Source organism: Muscardinus avellanarius, assembly GCF_963383645.1.
Source record: "Muscardinus avellanarius genome assembly, chromosome: 16".
NCBI lineage: Eukaryota > Metazoa > Chordata > Mammalia > Rodentia > Gliridae > Muscardinus > Muscardinus avellanarius.
This window is the reverse complement of record NC_137802.1, coordinates 5,770,809-5,789,588: the sequence shown is the minus strand read 5'-3', so window position 1 is coordinate 5,789,588 and position 18,780 is coordinate 5,770,809. Positions and strand designations below refer to the sequence as shown.

The window sequence follows — 18,780 nt, the reverse complement described above, 5'->3', positions numbered from 1 at the left end:
CACTTTTAATTTCAGAATTTGGGAGGCTGAGATGGAAGAAATGCAGGTTCAAGGACAGCCTCAGCAAATAGACTCTCATCAACCTAGCAAGACCCTGTTTCAAAATAAAAGTAAAATAGGGCTGGAGATGTGGCTTTGAGGAAGAATGCTCCTGAGTTCCATTCCCTGGTGCCATTAACAAAGAAGAAGGAAAGCCAGGCGTGGTGGCGCACGCTTGTAATCCCAGCATTCGGGAGGCTGAGACAGGAGGATTGCAGTTCGCGGACAGCCTCAGTTACTTAGTGAGGCCCTATGCAGCTCAGTGAGATCCTGTTTCCAAATAAAGAATAAAAAATAGAGCTGGGGTGTAGCTCAGAAGTAGAATGCTCCTGAGTTCCATCCCTAGTACTGCAAAAAAAAAAAAAAAAAAAAAAAAAGCCTGGTGTGGTGGCTTATATCTGTAATCCCAGTACTTGGGAGGCTGAGTGAGAAGGAGGATCACAGGCTCGAGGCCAGCTTTAGCCATTTACCAAGACCCTCAGCAACCTAGCAAGACTGTTTCAAAATAAAAAAAAATCAAAAGGGCTGGGGGTGAGCCGGGCGTGGTGGCACACGCTTGTAATCCTGGCGCTTGGGAGGCTGAGACAGGAGGCTCACGCAGGTTCGAAGCCAGCCTCAGCTACTTAGTGAGGCTCTCAGCAACTTAGTGAGACCCTGTTTCCAAATAAAATATAAAATAGGTCTGGGAGTATAGCCCAGACGTAAAAAGCCTCTGGGTTCCACCCCCAGTACCACACACACACAGAAAAAAGGGCTGGGGGTGTAGCTTGGAAGTAGAATGCCCCAGGCTTCCATCCCCCATACCAAAAGAAAAAAGACCCACTCGGGTTCCCCTCCTGCAGGAAGACTTCCCCGACCCCTAGCTGAATCAGTGCTTTCTCTTCATGACTCAAGCCCTGCCCACTTCCCAGAGCTCATCCCATCATCCTGCTGGGTCAGCTTGTCCCTGTCCCCCCGCCCGATTAGACCAGTAGTGCCCAACCCTGCAGCATCTCCTCGCAGAGGAGGGACGAGGCCATTCTGTCCCCCCTCTGGCTACTTACATACCTGATACCAGTCACGCCGTGTGTCCAGTCTCCCTTCCCCACGCTGTCCTGGGGGGGCCATCCCGGTGTCAATCCAAGTCCACATCCCTCCCCAGGAGACGATGAGAGAGAAGATCTTCACGCCCCTGACGGTGGAGAGCGCTGTGGATGCCAGGTGAGGCTGCCCCCCGCCCCGCTGCCTGACCCCCAGGCCCGGGCCTGGCCCTGTGCCGCCCACCGCGGCTCTGCCTCCGTTCCAGGGATGCCATCGCCAAAGTCCTGTATGCACTGCTTTTCGGCTGGCTTATCACCAGGGTCAACGCGCTGGTGTCCCCGCGGCAGGACACGCTGTCCATTGCCATCCTGGACATCTATGGCTTCGAGGTGGGGCTGTGTGGGGAAGCGGGGACGAGCGGTGGGGTGTCACCTCCCTGAGGCACCGCTGGCCGGTCTTGGTCAGGGAGCTACCTGTGTTCCCAGAGGCCTTTGGGGACCAGGCTCTGTGCTGGACAGCTCCAGGGACTCCAGAAGGGTCCAGACAGACCCATAGTGGGGCGCATTGGCGCAGGCCTGACATCCCAATACTCAAGAGGCAAAGATAGGAGGATTGCAGGTTTACAGCCAGCCTCAGCAATTTAGCAAGACCCTGTTAAAAAAAAGAATATATATATATATATATATATATATATATATATATATTCAATCTTAAGTGCCAAAATCAATCAATTAATTTAATTAAAATTGAAAATATTAGCCGGGCGTGGTGGCGCACGCTTGTTATCCCCGCTCTTGGGAGGCAGAGACAGGAGGATCGCGCAGGTTCGAAGCCAGCCACACGCGCTGGCTTAGGAGACCCTGTTTCCAAATTTTAAAAAATGTTAAAATAGGTCTGGGAGTGTAGCCCGGAGGTAGAAGGGCTTCCAGGAACCCCAGTACCACCAAAAAAAAAAAAAAAAAAAATTGAAAATATCGCTGGGCATGGTGGCGCACGCTTGTAATCCCAGCATTTGGGAGGTTGAGACAGGAGGATCCAGGTTTGCAGCCAGCCTCAGCTACTTAGTGAGGCCCTTTGCAACTCAGTGAGACACTGTTTCCAAATAAAGAATAAAAAATAGGACTGGGGGTGTAGCTTGGAGGCAGAATGCCCCTGGGTTTCATCTCCAGTACTGTAAAAAAAAAAAATTGAAAATATGAGTAGTGGAGCATGCTTGTAATCCAGTACTCCGGAAGCTGAGACAGGAGGATCTCAGGTTCAAGGACAGCCCTAGCAAGTAGTGAGATGCTTATCAATCTAGCCAGACCCTGTTGCAAAATAAAGATAATAAAATAGGTCTGGGGGAGAATGCTCAGAGGGAGAATTCCCCTGGGTTAAATCTCCAGTTTCATAAAAGTAAATAAATAAAATGATAGGGCTGGGGTGAAGCTCAGAGATAGAATGCCCCTGAGTTTGACCTCTAGTACAAGAAAGAAAGAAAGAAAGAAAGAAAGAAAGAAAGAGAGAGAGAGAGAAAGAAAGAAAGAAAGGCAGGCAACAGAGAACACACATGTGTCACAAACTGGGTGCCAGGTACTTTATTTACTCCAACATTTTTTGTTTTTGTTTTTTCTTTTTTGAAGTACTGGGGATAGAACCCAGGGGTATTTTACCTTGAGCTACACCCCCAGCCCTATTTTTTATTCTTTATTTTGAAGCAGGGTCTCACTGAATTGCAAAAGGAATCGCTAAGTAGCTGAGGCTGTCCACGAACCGCGATCCTCCAGTCTCAACCTCCCAAATGCTGGGATTACAAGCGTGCGCCACCACACCTGGCTTACTCCAGTATTTTTTTATTTTTGGTGGTACTGGGGTTCATGGAAACCCTTCTACCTTCAGGCTACACTCCCAGCCCTATTTTGTATTTTTTTAAATTTGGAAACAGGGTCTCTTAAGCCAGCGAGGCTGGCTTCAAACCTGCGTGATCCTCCTGTCTCCGCCTCCGAAGCGCGGGGATTACAAGTGTGCGCCACCACGCCTGGCTTACTCCAGCATTTTGACAGCCCTGTCAGGCAGGCATTGTCCATGTCTCCACTTTATTTTTTTTATTTTTTTTATTTTTTGGTGGTACTGGGGTTCCTGGAAGCTACAGTACCTCCGGGCTACACTCCCAGACCTACTTTTACATTTTTATTTGGAAACAGGGACTCCTAAGCCAGCGCGCGCGGCTGGCTTCAAACCTGCGCGATCCTCCTGTCTCTGCCTCCCAAGCGCGGGGATGACAAGCGTGCGCCACCACGCCCGGCTGTCCCCACTTTAGAGATAGGGAAAATGAAGGCTCCAGGTGATCGCCCTGGGTCACACAGCTGCAAAGAGGCCAGGATTCAGACCTGGGCAGAAGGCCCTGCTGCTGGGCTTTAGCCTCTCCCAGAGCTGTCAGACCTGAAGTGCCTGGTAGCACTGGGAGCCCTAGAAGGTTCTGAGCAGCGGGTCTGTGGTCAGGCTCCAGTTTTTTTGTTTTGTTTTGTTTTGTTTTGGGTACTGGGGGTGGGACCTAGAGGCTTTCTACCTCCGAGCTATACTCCCAGACCTATTTTTATATTTTATTTGGAAACAGGGTCTCACTAAGTTGCTGAGAGCCTCACTAAGTAGCTGAGGCTGGCTTCGAACCTGCGCGATCCTCCTGTCTCAGCCTCCCAAGCGCGGGGATTACAAGCGTGCGCCACCACGCCCGGCAAGGCTCCAGTTTTTCAAAGCTGCTGCCCTGGCAGTCAGGGAGGGGCTTGGGCCTGGGCTGGGGAGGTGGGTGGGACCCACAGCTGGAACAGATGAGCCACTGGCCGGCAAGGGGCCAGCCTAGCCTCCCCCTCCCCACCTCCCCCCGCAGGATCTGAGTTTCAACAGCTTCGAGCAGCTGTGTATCAACTACGCCAACGAGAACCTCCAGTACCTCTTCAACAAGATCGTCTTTCAGGAAGAGCAGGTGTGCGGGCTCCACGGACACTCCTGCTCCAGTACCTGTGAAAGCCTGTGTCCCCAAGGGGAAGGTGCCGGGTGTGCTGGGCCCAGACAAGAGTCCGCTTGGGGGCACCTGTCCCAGGCAGAAGGAATAACAGGGTCCTGAGCTAGCTCACGTTGCCCTGCTAATGGATGAGCCCCCTGTTCCAGGAGGTACAGAAGCAGAGGTGCCCCACCAGCCTCCTTCAGACAGATGCAGCCAGGGGGAGGTAGAGCCAGGGGGAGGTAGAGAGAGTATGTGCCGGGCAGGGCTAGGAGGCCGAGCCCCTGATCCCCGCAGGAGGAGTATATCCGTGAGCAGATCGACTGGCAGGAGATCACTTTTGCCGACAATCAGCCCTGCATCAACCTCATCTCTCTGAAGCCCTATGGGATCCTCCGCATCCTGGACGACCAGTGCTGCTTTCCCCAGGTGAGCCACGTGGGGACGCTGTGCGAGCTGTCTTCCCCCCCTCTCTGACCTGCGAGCTGGGAGCATCGTGACACTCCAACCTGCCGTCCACGACCCGGGGCGATTGAGGCTGGACAGGGGACTGTGACTGTCCAGAGGGGGGACCTCACCAACCTGGGAAGTTCCAGAGGACTTGTAGCAGTCGGGGCTGGAGAATTTAACACCAGGCCCCGCCCACCCACTCTCCCTGCCTGCCCCCAGGCCACCGACCACACCTTCCTGCAGAAGTGTCATTATCACCATGGCGCCAATCCGCTCTACTGCAAACCCAAGATGCCGCTGCCCGAGTTCACCATCAAGCACTACGCAGGCAAGGTCACCTACCAGGTGAGGCGGGACAGCCAGCGCGGCCGCAGTTCTTCTCAGAGACAGACAGAAGCACCCAGCGGGGCCAGCCCCCTGGCCCTCTTTGCAATTCTGGTCCTGCAGCTCCCCAGCTGTGTGGCCTCGGGCCAACTGCTTGACCTCTCTGAGCCTCAGTTGGCTCAGCTGGAAGATGGGGATAATGGTGGTGCGAGAAGCCTAGGGTAGGATGGACAGAGCAGCTATCGCCAGCAGTCATTTCACCGAGGCCACCCTCTTCACTGTTACCTGAGATGCCGTCCTGCTAGGGAGGTGGAGACAGAAAATTCCAAACCTCCATTGTCTCCATCCCGCCTGTTGGTGGGGCCAGCCCCAGCCCGCTCACGTGGAGCCCTGGCTAGTCCCCCTCCCCCAGGAGTGAGGGGTGGTGGGGTCTGGATGGAAGAGGACCACAGCAGAGGATGGACAGGCAGACAGAGGCCTGGCGGGGCCAGGGTCACCCAGGGGACGCGAGCGTCTGACCCTGAGGGAGAAGCCGCGGAGGAGGGGTCGGGAACAGTCTTCTGCCACCCACTGGACCCCCTTTCCAGGTCCACAAGTTTCTGGATAAGAATCATGATCAGGTGCGCCAGGACGTGCTGGATCTGTTTGTGCGGAGCCGGACGCGGGTGAGTGAGCCCGGGCTTCCAGCTTGGCCGCTCGGGCCCCGCCCCTGGCATGGCCACGCCCACGGGAAGGCTCACCCTCCAGGACCTGGCCCCGCCCACAAGCAGGCACCCTGCCAGCCCGTGGCCCCGCCCCCGACATGGCCCCGCCTTTGACACGGCCCCGCCCACAGGCAGGCTTTCACTGGTCAGGTCCCTGACACGGCCCCGCCCACAAGCAGACGCCCTGCCAGACCGTGGCCCCGCCCCTACATGGCCCCGCCCACACGCAGGTGCACCCTCCAGGACCTGGCCCCGCCTTTGACACGGCCCCGCCCACAGGCAGGCGCACCCTAGCGGGCTCTGCCCCCACCCTGGCATGGCCCGGCCCCCGTCGGGCTCACAAACCCCACAATCCCTGCCAAAGACCGCAGGGTCGACTGCTACTCCCCCCTGTCCCTCAGTCCCCCATTCTCTCCAGCCGCGATGGGCCGTCCCCCAGACCCGACACTTGCCACTGCCAGCTAGCACGCCGCCTGCCTTGCACCCTGGGGTGCACTGGGGCCCTGACCTGGGTGTCCTGGAGGCTAGGGCAGGCCCCCATCCCAGATAGCCTGGGGACAGAGCACGGGACTGACTGCCCCCTCCCCCGGGGGCCTGTGCTGCCCCCGCGTGCGTCCTCCTCCAGAGTCACCCTCCCAGGGCCAGGCGCGGTGACTGCGCCCCCACAGCGCAGGGGAAACGCCAGCCCGGCTGTGGAGGGGTCCCTGGGAAGCCGCGGAGCCCCGGCTGCAGATGCATGCGGGCCGGGGGTCCCGGAGGAGGCGGGGTCCCGTTGTGGTTAGGGTGCCTTCCGTCTGCGAGCTTGCTTTCTTTTTTTTCTTTTTTTTTTTTTTTTTCTTTTGGTGGTACTGGGGTTCCTGGAAGCCCTTCTACCTCCGGGCTACACTCCCAGACCTATTTTTACATTTTTATTTGGAAACAGGGTCTCCTAAGCCAGCGCGCGCGGCTGGCTTCGAACCTGCGCGATCCTCCTGTCTCCGCCTCCCGAGCGCGGGGATGGCCAGCGTGCGCCGCTTGCTTTCTGATTTCCATCTCTCCCCTCGCCCCCCTCACCCCGTATCTCTCCCCTCACCGTCTCTCCTGCCGGCCAGGTGGTGGCACACCTCTTCTCCAGCCACGCCCCCCAGGCCGCCCCCCAGCGCCTGGGCAAGAGCAGCTCGGTCACCAGACTCCACAAGGCGCACACCGTGGCTGCCAAGTTCCAGCAGTCGCTCTTGGATCTGGTGGAGAAAATGGAGAGGTGGGCGGGGGCGGGGGCGGGGGAGCAGAGCACCCGGCCCCTCCTTTACTGACCCCCCCCCAGCCTCCCTGAGGCCTTACACTGCCCGCCTCCTGCCCTGCCCAGGTGTAACCCCTTGTTCGTGCGCTGCCTGAAACCCAACCATAAGAAGGTAAGAAGGGGCTGAGGCTCCGGGAGAACCAAACCCTCCTCCCGGTGCTCAGCATCCTGGGCAAGTGGCTTGGCCTCGCCGGACCGCGCCCAGCCTCCCCCAGGGACTGTGCAGCGCCAGCAGCGCCTTTGCGCACGGGGATGCCAAGGTGCAGACCCCCCCCCCATCCCTGGGCCTCTCTGCAGGAGCCGGGTCTCTTTGAGCCAGACGTGGTGATGGCGCAGTTGCGCTATTCGGGGGTGCTGGAGACCGTGCGCATCCGCAAAGAGGGCTTTCCGGTGCGACTGCCCTTCCAGGCGTTCGTGGACAGGTACCGCCACCCGGGGAGCTTCTGCGCTCCCCAGACCCCTGCGCGGGCCCCCTGGCCCGAAGGACCCAACCCAGGCAGCGTGGTTGCCCAGGCTGCTGCTGCACGAGAATTGCGCTCGCTGTCACATGGTCAATATTATTATATGTGTTGATTCCGCAGTGGTGTGATTTTTTTTGTGTGTGTGGTACTGGGGCATCTATCTCTGAGCTATGCCCTCAGACCTATTTTTTATTCTATATTTAATTAATTAATTATTTTATTTACTTATTTTGCAGTAGTGGGGATGGAACCCAGAGGCATTCTACCTCTGAGCTACACCCCCAGCCCTATTGATTATTCATTATTATTATTATTATTATCTTCATCATTTACAGTACTGGGGATGGATGGAATCCAGGAGCATTCTACCTCTGAGCAACAGCCTCGGCCCTATTTTTTTTTTTTTTATTCTTTATTTTGAAACAGGGTCTCACTGAGTTGCAAAGGGCCTCGCTAAGTAGCTGAGGCTGTCCACGAACGGCAGTTATCCTGTCTCAGCCTTCCGAGTGCTGGGATTGCAAGCCTGTGCCACCACGCCTGGTTTTTTCTTTTCTTTTCTCTTCTTTTTCTTTTCTTTTCTTTCTTTCTTTCTTTCTTTCTTTCTTTTCTTTTCTTCTTTTTTGAAAAAGGGTCTCACTACATTGTGGAGGGCTTCACTAAGTAGCTGGGGCTGGCCTAGAGTCTGCAATCCTCCTGTCTCAGCATCCCAAGTACTGGGATTACAAGTGTGTGCCACTATGCTGGCATTGTTTTTGTTTGTTTGTTTGTTTTTCTTTTTTTGGGGGGGGGTTGGTTTTTTGGTGGTACTGGGGATGGAACCCTTCTACCTCCAGGGTATACTCCCAGACCTATTTTATATTTTATTTGGAATCAGGGTGTCTTAAGCCAGCAAGGTTGGCTTCGAACCTGCACAATCCTCCTGTCTCTGCCTCCCAAGCACCCAAGCACAGGGATTACAAGCGTGCAGGGCTGTCCTTTTTTTTTTTTTTTTTTTTTTTTTTTTTTTTTTTTTTTTTGGTAGTACTGGGGCTGGAACACAGGAGCTTTCTACCTGCAGGCTACAGCCCTAGACCTATTTTTATATTTAATTTGGAAACAGTGTCTCATTAAGTTGCTGAGAGCCTCATAAAGTAGCTGTGGCTGGTTTCAAACCTGCGTGATCCTCCTGTCTCAGCCTCCCAAATACTGGGATTACAAACCTGCGCCACCACACCCGGCTCCGGCTTGATTTTTAACAGCTATTAAGACCAACATCCAGCAGATGGCAGCAAAGAGTCTTGTTTGACTGCAATCCTCCTTTTCCACTACTTAGATCTGCAGTTTTGTCTTGAGGACAGAGTGCCATTCTTCCCCTCTCCCCCTCCACACACACACAGGGCACCGGGCCTCCTGGACACAGGGCTCTGGGGTCTGCCAGGCGCCCGGGCCCATCCCCTGGGCTCAGGCGGGTGTGGCCCCTGCAGATACCGCTGCCTGGTGGCCCTCCAGCACGAGCTGCCGGCGGACGGGGACATGTGTGTACTGGTGCTCAGCCGCCTGTGCACAGTCATGCCAAGCATGTACCGCGTGGGGGTCAGCAAGGTGAGTCTCCTGCTTAGCTTTTCATTGCTTGGGGACCCCAAATTCAGGGGCTCTAGAACCATGGGCCACCACATCAGAACCGTCCCAGCTGGAGATGCCTGTCCCAGAGGCAACCCATCCGCCACGGTGCAGGGGTTACAAGTGCCACCTTCATTCCTCTGCGGGGGCAAAGCTCTCGTTCACCACCAGCCTCCCTTTTACCTCCCTACCCTCAAGGTACCCTTTGGGCCCTGAGCTTCCTAGTCCCCTCTAGCGATGTGGGCTTCTGCAGGGCGGGCGGCGCGGCCTCCGGCCCTCACCTGCCTCCTGTCCCCAGCTGTTCCTCAAGGAGCACCTCCACCAGCTGCTGGAAAGCATGCGAGAGCACGTCTTGAACCTGGCCGCCCTCACGCTGCAGCGCTGCTTCCGCGGCTTCCTCATCCAGCGCCGCTTCCGCTCCCTGCGCCGCAAGATCGTCCTGCTGCAAAGCCGGGCCCGAGGCTACCTTGCCAGGTGCGGCGCTGGGCAAGCAGGACGCCCACCCCCGGGGGGGGGGGCTGTGGTCAGGCTGGAGGGAGGCTGCGCCCCGACTCAGGTAGTGAGCTCCCTGTCTCCGGAGGCATGCAAGATGGCGCACAGGGGCCTAAAGGTTGTGCAGGAAGAAGGATCAGATCCTCTGTGTCTCTGCTTGGGATGCTCTTTACACCCACCCCTAGGTGCGCACGCTCTCTCTCTTCCTCTCTCTCTCTCTCTCTCTCTCTCTTTGTGGTATTGGGGGGCAGGTGAAACCCAGGGGCTTTCTACCTCCAGGCTACACCCCCAACCTATTTTATATTTTATTTGGAAACAGGGTCTCACCAAGTTGCTGAGAGCCTCACTAAGTAGCTGAGGCTGGCTTTCTTTCTTTTTTTCCTTTTTTTTTTTTTTTTTGTGGGTCTGGGGATGGGACCCAGGGACATTCGACCTCCGAGCTACAACCACTGCCCTATTTTTTATTCTTTATTTTAAAACTGGGTCTCGCCGGGCGTGGTGGCGCACGCTTGCAATCCCCGCGCTTGGGAGGCAGAGACAGGAGGATCTAGCAAGTTCGAAGCCAGCCACGTGCGCTGGCTTAGGAGACCCTGTTTCCAAAAAAAAAAAAAAAGTTAAAATAGGTCTGGGAGTGTAGCCCGGAGGTAGAAGGGCTTCCAGGAACCCCAGTACCAACAAAAACAAAAACAAAAACAAAAAAACCTGGGTCTCACTGAGTTGCAGAAGGCCTCACTAAGTAGCTGAGGCTGTCCGCGAACCGCGATCCTCTGGTCTCAACCTCCAGAATGCTGGGATTACAAGAGTGTGCCACCACGCCCGGCTTTGAGGCTGGCTTTGAACCTGTGCAATCCTCATGTCTCAACCTCCCAATTTCTGGGATTGCAAGCGTGTACCACCACACCATGCCCTCCTCCTCCTCCTCCTCCTCCTCCTCCTCCTCCTCCTCCCCTTCTTCTTCTTCTTCTTCTTCTTCTTCTTCTTCTTCTTCTTCTTCTTCTTCTTCTTCTTCTTCTTCTTTACTGAGGATGGAACCCGGGGCATTCTTCTACTCTACCTCTGAGCTACACCCCCAACCCATTTTTTATTGCTGGGATTACAAGCATGTGCCACCACGTCCAACTTGCCTTTATTATTTATTTTATTTTATTTTATTGGTGGTACTGGGGTTCCTGGAAACCCTTCTACCTCCGGGCTACACTCCCAGACCTATTTTTTTATTTTTGGAAATAGGGTCTCCTAAGCCAGTGCGCGTGGCTGGCTTCGAACCTGTGTGATCCTCCTGTCTCCGCCTCCCAAGCGCGGGGATTACAAGCGTGCGCCACCACACCCGACAATTATTATTTTTTATTTTGAAACGGGCCCACTAAGTTGCTGAGACTGGCCTTGAACCTGTAATCCTCCTGTCCCAGCCTCCCAAGTATCGGGATCATAGACCTGCACCCATGGTATTTGGCTTCCCAGGCCTTCTTAATTAGTAGGTGGAAATTCATACAGCAGAGAAGGGTCCCACCCCATGTCTCAAGGACCCTGGGACTAAAACCTAATAGAAACTACATGAAGCCGGGTGTGGTGGTGCACGCTTGTAATCCCAGCATTTGAGAGGCTGAGACTGGGGAATTGTGGTTCGCGGACAGCCTCAGCTACTTAGTGAGGCCGTTTGCAACTCAGTGAGACCCTGTTTCAAAATAGAGAATAAAAAATAGGGCTGGAGGTGTAGCTCAGAGGTAGAATGCCCCTGGGTTCCATCCCCATACAAAAAAAGAAAAAAAAGAAAGAAAGAAAGTACATGATCCAGCCAAGCATGGTGGCTCATGCTTGTAATCCTAGTATTTGAGAAGCTGAGACTGGAGGATCATGGTTTGCAGACAGCCTCTGCTACTTAGTGAGGCCCTCTGCAACTCAGTGAGACCCTATTTCAAAATAAAGTATAAAGCCGGGCGTGGTGGCGCACACTTGTAATCCCAGCATTCGGGAGGCTGAGACCTGGAGGATTGCGGTTCGCGGACAGCCTCAGCTACTTAGTGAGGCCCTCTGCAACTCAGTGAGACCCGGTTTCAAAATAAAGAATAAAAAATAGGGCAGGGGGTGTAGCTCACAGGTCGAATGCCCCTGGGTTCCATCCCCAGACCCGAAAAATAAATAAATAAATAAATAAAATAAAAATAAATAAATAAAGTATAAAAAATAGGGCTGGGGGTGTAGCTCAGAGGTAGAATGCCCCAAAGTTCCATCCCCAGTACCGCAAAAAAGAAAGAAAGAAAGAAAGAAAGAAAGAAAGAAAGAAAGAAAGAAAGAAAGAACACGATCCACACAGGCTGAATATAGACCCCGCCATTTCATTTGCTCTTTGAGTTTAGCCAAGTCGCCACCCCTCCCTGAGCTCCAGTGTGCCCCTTTCTGCCAAAGGATCCCAGATTGAAGCGTGGACACTGGCTGAGAGAGGGGCAGGGGCCTCTCTACCATGCGTTCACCCTGTCGCCCCAACCCCCCTTCCCCAGACAACGCTACGAGCAGATGAAGAGGAGTCTGATGAGGTTCCGCGCCCTGGTGTACACGTACATGAACCACCGACGTTACCTCCAGGTGCGGGCCCCTGCCTGGCCGGGTCCAGGCAACAGCGGGGAGCAGGGAGGCACTTAGCACTGAAAGGCGACTATTGACCTCGGGCATTCTTGGGCTCGAATCCCTGCCCAATAATCCCTGTGTCATGGGCTTGAGACCCTCGCCGCTGTGCGGACTCAACTTCCCCATCTAGCCCCTGGGGCTGTGCTGAGGGTTAAATAAGATGTATGTGGAGGGCGCGGCCCAGTGCTGAGCTCTCAGCAGAATCTCTTGGCATTGAACAGGGACCTCTGAATGTCCCCGCCTACGGGCTGTTTTGCCTTGATACCTACTTTGCATAAACCAGCCAGAAAGATCCCCAAACATGGGAGAACCCCACAGTGGTGCAGCTTTTGCTGAAGGTTTTGTGGCCCCACACAGGGAGGATTTCCCCAACACGTCTCTCAGCAACTTCCAGAAATCCTCCTCTAGGCATCCCTTTCCTTCAAGTTTCTGTCCCGCGGCCCTTCGCCCCGCCTGTCTCTCTCTCCATCTTTCTCCTTTGCCTTTTCTTCTCTGGCTGCTCCGGTGCCTCCCTTCCTTCCCCTCTGCAAGTGGGCAGGGGCCTCAGGGCCACAGGAAGCTGCCCTCCACTTCTCATGCCGGCCGCCTTGCGCGAGCTGGCCTGGGCCCGGGCCTGGGCCTGCGTCACCTCTGCCCGCTGTTCCTCGCCTGACCGTCTGCTGTCTCTCAGCTAAGGGCTGAGCGGAGGCGCCGGGTGGAGGAGGCCAGGCTGTGGGAACAGGAGGTGGGTGTGGGGTCTGGGGGTGATGGGGACGGGGACAGGGGAGGGAGGCTGGCAGGTGGGGGTGCGGCGGGCTGCTCCTCACCACGGGCCGAACTGCCAGGAGCTGCGCAAGCGGGAGGTGGTGGCCGTGGGACACCTGGAGGTACCCGCCGAGCTGGCCGGGCTCATGCAAGCCATAGCAGGTGCGTCTGTGCAGGCCAGAGTGGGGAGGGAGGGACAGGAAGGCAGCCGCCTCATGCCCTCTGCTCTCCGCAGGCCTCAGACCGGCCAAGGCACCCCGAGTGGCTCCCGTGAGGACCCCCAGGCTCCAGGCTGAGCCCCGAGTCACACTGCCCCTAGATATCAACAACTACCCCATGGCCAAGTTCGTCCGGTGCCACTTCAAGGTAAAGGCCTGGTCATTCGACCAATCCCAGCTGACTTGTCAGCCAGGCGGGGGAAACAATGTAATCCCAGTATTTGCAAAGCAAAGACAGGAGGATCACAGGTTTACGGGCTAGTAGGTCCTCCAAAACTTAGTGAAACCCTGTTTTAAAATGGAGAGTGGTGGCTTAAGCTTGTAATCCCAGCATTTGGGAGGCTGAGACAGGAGGATCACGGTTCACGGCCAGCCTCAGCTAGTTAGGCGTTGCCTTCTGAAACTTAGTGAGACCCTGTTTCAAAATAATTAGCCTAGCACGCTTGTAATCCCAGCACTTGGGAGGCTGAGACAGGAGGATCTCACAGGTTAGAAGCCAGCCTCAGCTACTTAGTGAGGCTCTAAGTAACTTAGTGAGACATTGTTCCCAAATAAAGTATAAAATAGGTCAGAGGTAGAATACTCCTGGGTTCCATCCCCAGTCCTGAAAAAAAATACAAAAAAAACAAAAAACAGAAGCCAAAGGTGGCACCAGCCCCAGCCTCACCTCCTCCCTCCCTGTGCCCCCAGGAACCTGCCTTTGGGATGCTGACTGAGCCCCTGAAGACGCCCCTCACACAGCTGCCAGCAGAGCACCACGCGGCAGCCGTGAGCATCTTTAAGCTGGTACGGCGTCTGTCCCAGCCCACCTTCAAATTCATAGCCTCTCGCTGGGTGCGTTGGTGGACGCCTGGAATTCCAGCACTTGGGAGGCTGGTACAGGAGGATCACAGGTTGGAAGCAACTTAGCGAGACCCTGTTTCAGGATAAAAAATAAAAAGGGCTGGGGGTGGAGCTCAGAGGGAGAACCCCCCTGGGTCCAATCTCCAGCACACACATTAAAAAAAAAAACAAAAAACTGTAGCCTCCGTCCATGAGGCCAGGGTGTGAGGCCCCAGGACTGTTCTTGGCCCTCTAATCCCAATTCATAAGCCCTGGTCTCCTCCCTGGAGGAGAGACTTTTATGTCATTGGGGAGATCTGGCCTTCTATCTTTCCCAGGTCATATCAAAAAGGCTTGTCAAAAAGGCTTGTCAAAAAGGCTTGTCAAAAAGGCTAGCGGGAGCTGGGCATGATGGCACATGTTTGTCATCCTAACACTTGGGAGGCTGAGACAGGAGGATCACGGTTTGCAGACAGCTTCAGCTACTTAGTGAGGCCCTTTGCAACTCAGTGAGACCCAAGAAAGAATAAAAAATAGGGCTGGGAGATAGAATGCTCCTGGGTTCCATCCCCAGTACCACGAGAGAGAGAGAGAGACAGACAGACAGACAGACAGACAAGAGACAGAGAGAAAAGGAAGGAAGGAAGGAAGGAAGGAAGGAAGGAAGGAAGGAAGGAAGGAAGGAAGGAAAATAGGGCTGGGCCAGGCGTGGTGGCGCACGCTTGTAATCCCTGCGCTTGGGAGGCAGAGACAGGAGGTTCCCGCAGGTTCGAAGCCAGCCGCACTGGCTTAAGAGACCCTGTTTCCAAATAAAAATATAAAAAATAGGTCTGGGAGTGTAGCCCGGAGATAGAAGGGCTTCCAGGAACCCAAGTACCACCAAAAAAAAAAAAAAAAATTAGGGCTGGGGGTGAAGTTTAGAGGTAGAAGGTCCTTGGGTTCAATCCTCAGTTCTTAAAAAAAAAAAAATTAAAAGAAAAAGAAGGTTCCCTAGCCAAAGACTAAGTCAACAAGTACTTTGGATCCTAACTTTTCCCATCAGTGAGGTAAACTGCCTGGTCACCTGGCATAGACTATGGCAGAGATCTTGTAACGTAAGGCACCTGTGTGTGGGCAAGGGGACCCAAGGAGGGACGGGAGGACCCGGGTCCACGTCGGCGGGAGGGGAGACTTGGCAGGAACCATTTTCCTGGAGGCCCAGGCGCGTCTGTCTGTGGCGCAGATCCTGCGTTTCATGGGTGACCCCCACCTGCACGGTGCCCAGGAGAGCCTGCTCGGAAACTACGTGGTACAGAAGGGGCTGGTGGTGCCCGAGCTGCGTGACGAGATCCTGGCGCAGCTGGCCAACCAGGTGTGGCACAATCACAACACCTACAACGCCGAGCGGGGCTGGCTACTGATGGCAGCCTGCCTCAGCGGCTTTGCGCCGTCCTCCCGCCTGGACAGATTCCTCCTCAAGTGAGTGGGACTCAGCGGCGCCTGAGTGTGGGGCTGGGGCGCCAGCCAGCCAGGGCCCGTGCTGTGTCTTCACCGGCCCAGGGAGAAGGGAGGCTAGGCCTTCACCGCAGACCGCGAGTAAGAAGCAGGTCTGACCGGATGAAGGACCTCCAGGCAGAACAAGACCGGGGTGTGGGGGGGAAAAGAGTACTGAGGCCAGGCGTGGTGGCGCACGCTTGTCATCCCAGCATTCGGGAGGCTGAGACAGGAGGATCACAGTTCGCAGACAGCCTCAGCTACTTAGTGAGGCCCTTTGCAACTCAGTGAAACCCATTTTCAAAATAAAGAATAAAAAATAGGGCAGGGGGTGTAGCTCGGAGGTCAGATGCCCCTGGGTTTCATCCCCAGACCTGCAAAAACAAACAAACAAACAAAAAAACAAATAAGAAATAAAATCAGAAGACAGGTGTGGTGTTACATGTTTGTAATCCCAGTACTTGGAAGGCTACAGCAGGAGGATCACAGGTTTGCAGCCAGCCTCAGCTACTTAGTGAGGCCTTCTGCAACTTAGGCCCTGTTTCAAAATAAAATAGGGCTGGGGGTGTGTCTCAGAGGTAGAATGATCCTGGGTTCAATCCCTAATAATGCAAAAAAAAAAAAAAAAGGAAGGAAGGAAGGAAGGAAGGAAGGAAGGAAGGAAGGAAAATTGGGCTGGAGGTGTAGCTTTGAGGTGGACTACCTCTGGGTTAAATCCCCAGTGCCCCCCACCCAAAAAAAAAAAAAAAAAGGCTGGACATGGTGGTGCACACTTGTAATCCCAGTTCTTGGGAGGCCAAGACAGGAAGATCGCAGGTTCATAGCCAGCCCCAGCAACTTAGGGAGGCTCACCATAGAGTTCTGGGCTAGCCTGGGACCCTTTCAATGCAGTCCCCGGGCTCTGGATTATAGCCTAGGACCCTCCTAGCCTCACCGTGGAGCTCCGGGCTAGCCTGGGCCTCCCTCACACCCCCTCTCCCCCCCTCAGGTTTGTGTCTGATTACGGGCGGAACGGCTTCCAGGCCGTGTGTCAGCAACGCCTCATGCAGGCCATGGGCCGGGCCCAGCAGCAGGGCCTGGGGGCCGCCCGCACCTTCCCCCCAACCCAGCTTGAGTGGCTCGCCACCCACAAGAAGGCCAACATGGCGCTGGACGTGAGCTGCTTCAATGGTAAGCTGTCTTGCCCCTCTCCACTGCCACCACTGGAGTCGGCAGGCCCTGGATGTTGGGGTCAGCAGGAGCCATGGGAGGTTGTAGAGGGGGAATGGGCCTATTCAGATACAGCCGTGCAGGAAAGTCCCTGTGTAAGGGCTGGACTTGCGTGGCGGTAAGGGTCCAGAGGGCCTGGAAGGAGGTCAGAGGCGGGATTGGACAGCAGATGTCCCAGACCAGGTCTGACCTCTGTTGCCCCCACAGGTGACCAGTTTTCCTGCCCCGTGCACTCTTGGAGTACCGCGGAAGAGGTGGCCGGAGACATTCTGAGGCACAGGTGGGCTCACCTAAGCTGCCTGGTGGGAGGCCTCCCCACGTGGCTTGGGGGGTTGGAGCCAGGGGCTTCCTGGGTGCCACCATCCATCCACATGTGACCCCAGGGGGCTGGTCGAAGGCTGGAGGGGCTGGACGGTGGCCATGAAGAACGGGATCCAGTGGACGGAGCTGGCGGGCCATGGCTATGTGCTGGATCTCGTTTCGGACCTGGAGCTGCTTGGGGACTTCCCCCGACAGAAGTCCTACTTCATCGTGGGCACAGAGGGGCCTGCGGCCGGCAGGGGCAGCCCCCGAGTGTAGGTAGCTCCCCGGCTGCCCTCAAAGACGGCCTTTTCCCCGCAGAGGGCTCTGCACCTGGCTGTTGGCGAGACCAAGTTCGGAGGGGGGGGGCAGGAAAGTTGTTTGGTTTTTGTATTTGAACTCCTGGGTTCAAGCAATCCTCCTGCCTCAGTCTCCCTAGCAGCTTGGATTATGGGTGTATGCCATCTATCATGCCCTTATTATTATTGTTGTTATTATTTTTTTGTGGTACTGGGGTTCCTGGAAGCCCTTCTACCTCTGGGCTACACTCCCAGACCTATTTTTACATTTTTATTTGGAAACAGGATCTCCTAAGCCAGCGCGCACGGCTGGCTTCGAACCTGCGCGATCCTCCTGTCTCTGCCTCCCAAGCGCGGGGATTACAAGCGTGCGCCACCACGCCCGGCTATTATTGTTATTATTTTACGGTACTGGGGATGGAACCCAGGGGCATTCTACCTCCGAGTTACACCCCCAACCCTATTTTTTATTATTTATTTGGAAACAGGGTCTCACTAAATTGCTGAAGGCCTCACTAAGTAGCTGAGGCTGTCTGCAAACCATGATCCTTCTGTCTCAGTCTCCCAAATGCTGGGATTACAAGCGTGCGCTGCCACGCCTGGCTCTAGTCCTATTTTTTCTATGGAGAAAACCACCCACTTCCAAGACCCAGGGAATTTGGGGATGCTTCTGGGAGAGCTGTGGGTCACTCAGCCGCACTGTGTTCTTCTTACCCCTCAGGGTGTTTGGAAACAGCTGGGACTCAGATGAAGAGATGCCCACTAGGCCCCAGCCCCAGGGCCATATGCCCAGCGTGCCTAACTCTGATGGGTACCACGGCCATAATGAGGATGCCACCAGCGGGGAGACTGAGGCCCAGAAAGGGGCAGCGACCCAGCGAGGTCAGTCAGCGATGGCGACTTTCTCGGGTTGGTAGGGCGGGATTCCGGGGGCCATGGCGGGGTCGGGGAGAGGCCGGTAGGAGACATGACCCTGACCCTTTTTTGCACATCCCTCTAGATGATTCTGACAGCCTCGGAGAGCCCACTGTGCCCCAGAAGGGGCTCGACTGCTACCTGGACAGCCTCTTCGACCCCGTGCTGTCGTACGGGGATGCGGTAGGGACCGGGCCACTGGAGGCTCAGAGTGTGCGCCCGAGTCATACACGTTCCCCGGGTGACCAAGGAGCGTAGCCAGGGCCACGGGAGGGGAGGGGATGAGCGGGTTCTCTCAGGCAGAGTGCTCCTGGCCCACCCTGGAAGGACCCCCGGGCCCCTGCCACCACCTCTGCCCAAAGCCAGCCTCCAGCCGGGCGTGGTGGCGCACGGTTGCAATCCCAGCATTCCGGAGGCTGGAGGCTGAGACCGGAGGATCACGGTTGGCAGACAGCCACAGCTCCTTAGTGAGGCCCTCCGCAACTTACTGAGACCCTGTTTCAAAATAAAGAATAAAAAATAGGGCAGGGGGTGTAGCTCAGAGGTCAAATGCCCCGGTTCCATCCCCAGACCCACACACACACAAAAAAAATCCAGCTTTTGAGGGCACAAATAAACTTGGTCACTGGTGACTGTGTTTAAGATCTTAGGACACCCTCGCTGAGGGTGTGCTCAGAGGCCCCCATGGACCTGGGATGACATTCAGCCCTGGGCAGGGCACACAGCCCCTGTGTGTGTGTGTGTGTGTGTGTGTGTGTGTGTGTGTATGTGTGTGTGTGTGTGTGTGTGTGTGTGTGTGTGTGTGTTGCTGGAGGTTAAACCCAGGG

At 55.5% G+C, this 18,780-nt stretch overlaps 1 protein-coding gene across 2 annotated transcripts in view; it reads left to right on the top strand.

Annotated features, from left to right (window-relative positions):
* The window catches only part of MYO15A (myosin XVA), a gene marked incomplete at both ends in the record, with an annotated part of 72,199 nt that overhangs the window by 22,160 nt on the left and 31,259 nt on the right, over positions 1 to 18,780 (top strand). For both annotated transcript variants that reach the window (XM_080713581.1, XM_080713580.1), the window contains 22 exons: positions 1,181 to 1,239; positions 1,325 to 1,448; positions 3,926 to 4,021; positions 4,337 to 4,468; positions 4,709 to 4,834; positions 5,401 to 5,478; positions 6,609 to 6,757; positions 6,863 to 6,908; positions 7,094 to 7,218; positions 8,721 to 8,838; positions 9,155 to 9,330; positions 11,847 to 11,931; positions 12,644 to 12,697; positions 12,798 to 12,879; positions 12,953 to 13,083; positions 13,626 to 13,721; positions 14,980 to 15,215; positions 16,219 to 16,400; positions 16,647 to 16,719; positions 16,823 to 17,014; positions 17,760 to 17,920; positions 18,039 to 18,136. In XM_080713581.1, the coding sequence (XP_080569707.1) occupies positions 1,181 to 1,239; positions 1,325 to 1,448; positions 3,926 to 4,021; positions 4,337 to 4,468; positions 4,709 to 4,834; positions 5,401 to 5,478; positions 6,609 to 6,757; positions 6,863 to 6,908; positions 7,094 to 7,218; positions 8,721 to 8,838; positions 9,155 to 9,330; positions 11,847 to 11,931; positions 12,644 to 12,697; positions 12,798 to 12,879; positions 12,953 to 13,083; positions 13,626 to 13,721; positions 14,980 to 15,215; positions 16,219 to 16,400; positions 16,647 to 16,719; positions 16,823 to 17,014; positions 17,760 to 17,920; positions 18,039 to 18,136 (2,619 nt within the window). The remainder of the gene's footprint in view (positions 1 to 1,180; positions 1,240 to 1,324; positions 1,449 to 3,925; positions 4,022 to 4,336; positions 4,469 to 4,708; positions 4,835 to 5,400; positions 5,479 to 6,608; positions 6,758 to 6,862; positions 6,909 to 7,093; positions 7,219 to 8,720; positions 8,839 to 9,154; positions 9,331 to 11,846; positions 11,932 to 12,643; positions 12,698 to 12,797; positions 12,880 to 12,952; positions 13,084 to 13,625; positions 13,722 to 14,979; positions 15,216 to 16,218; positions 16,401 to 16,646; positions 16,720 to 16,822; positions 17,015 to 17,759; positions 17,921 to 18,038; positions 18,137 to 18,780) is intronic.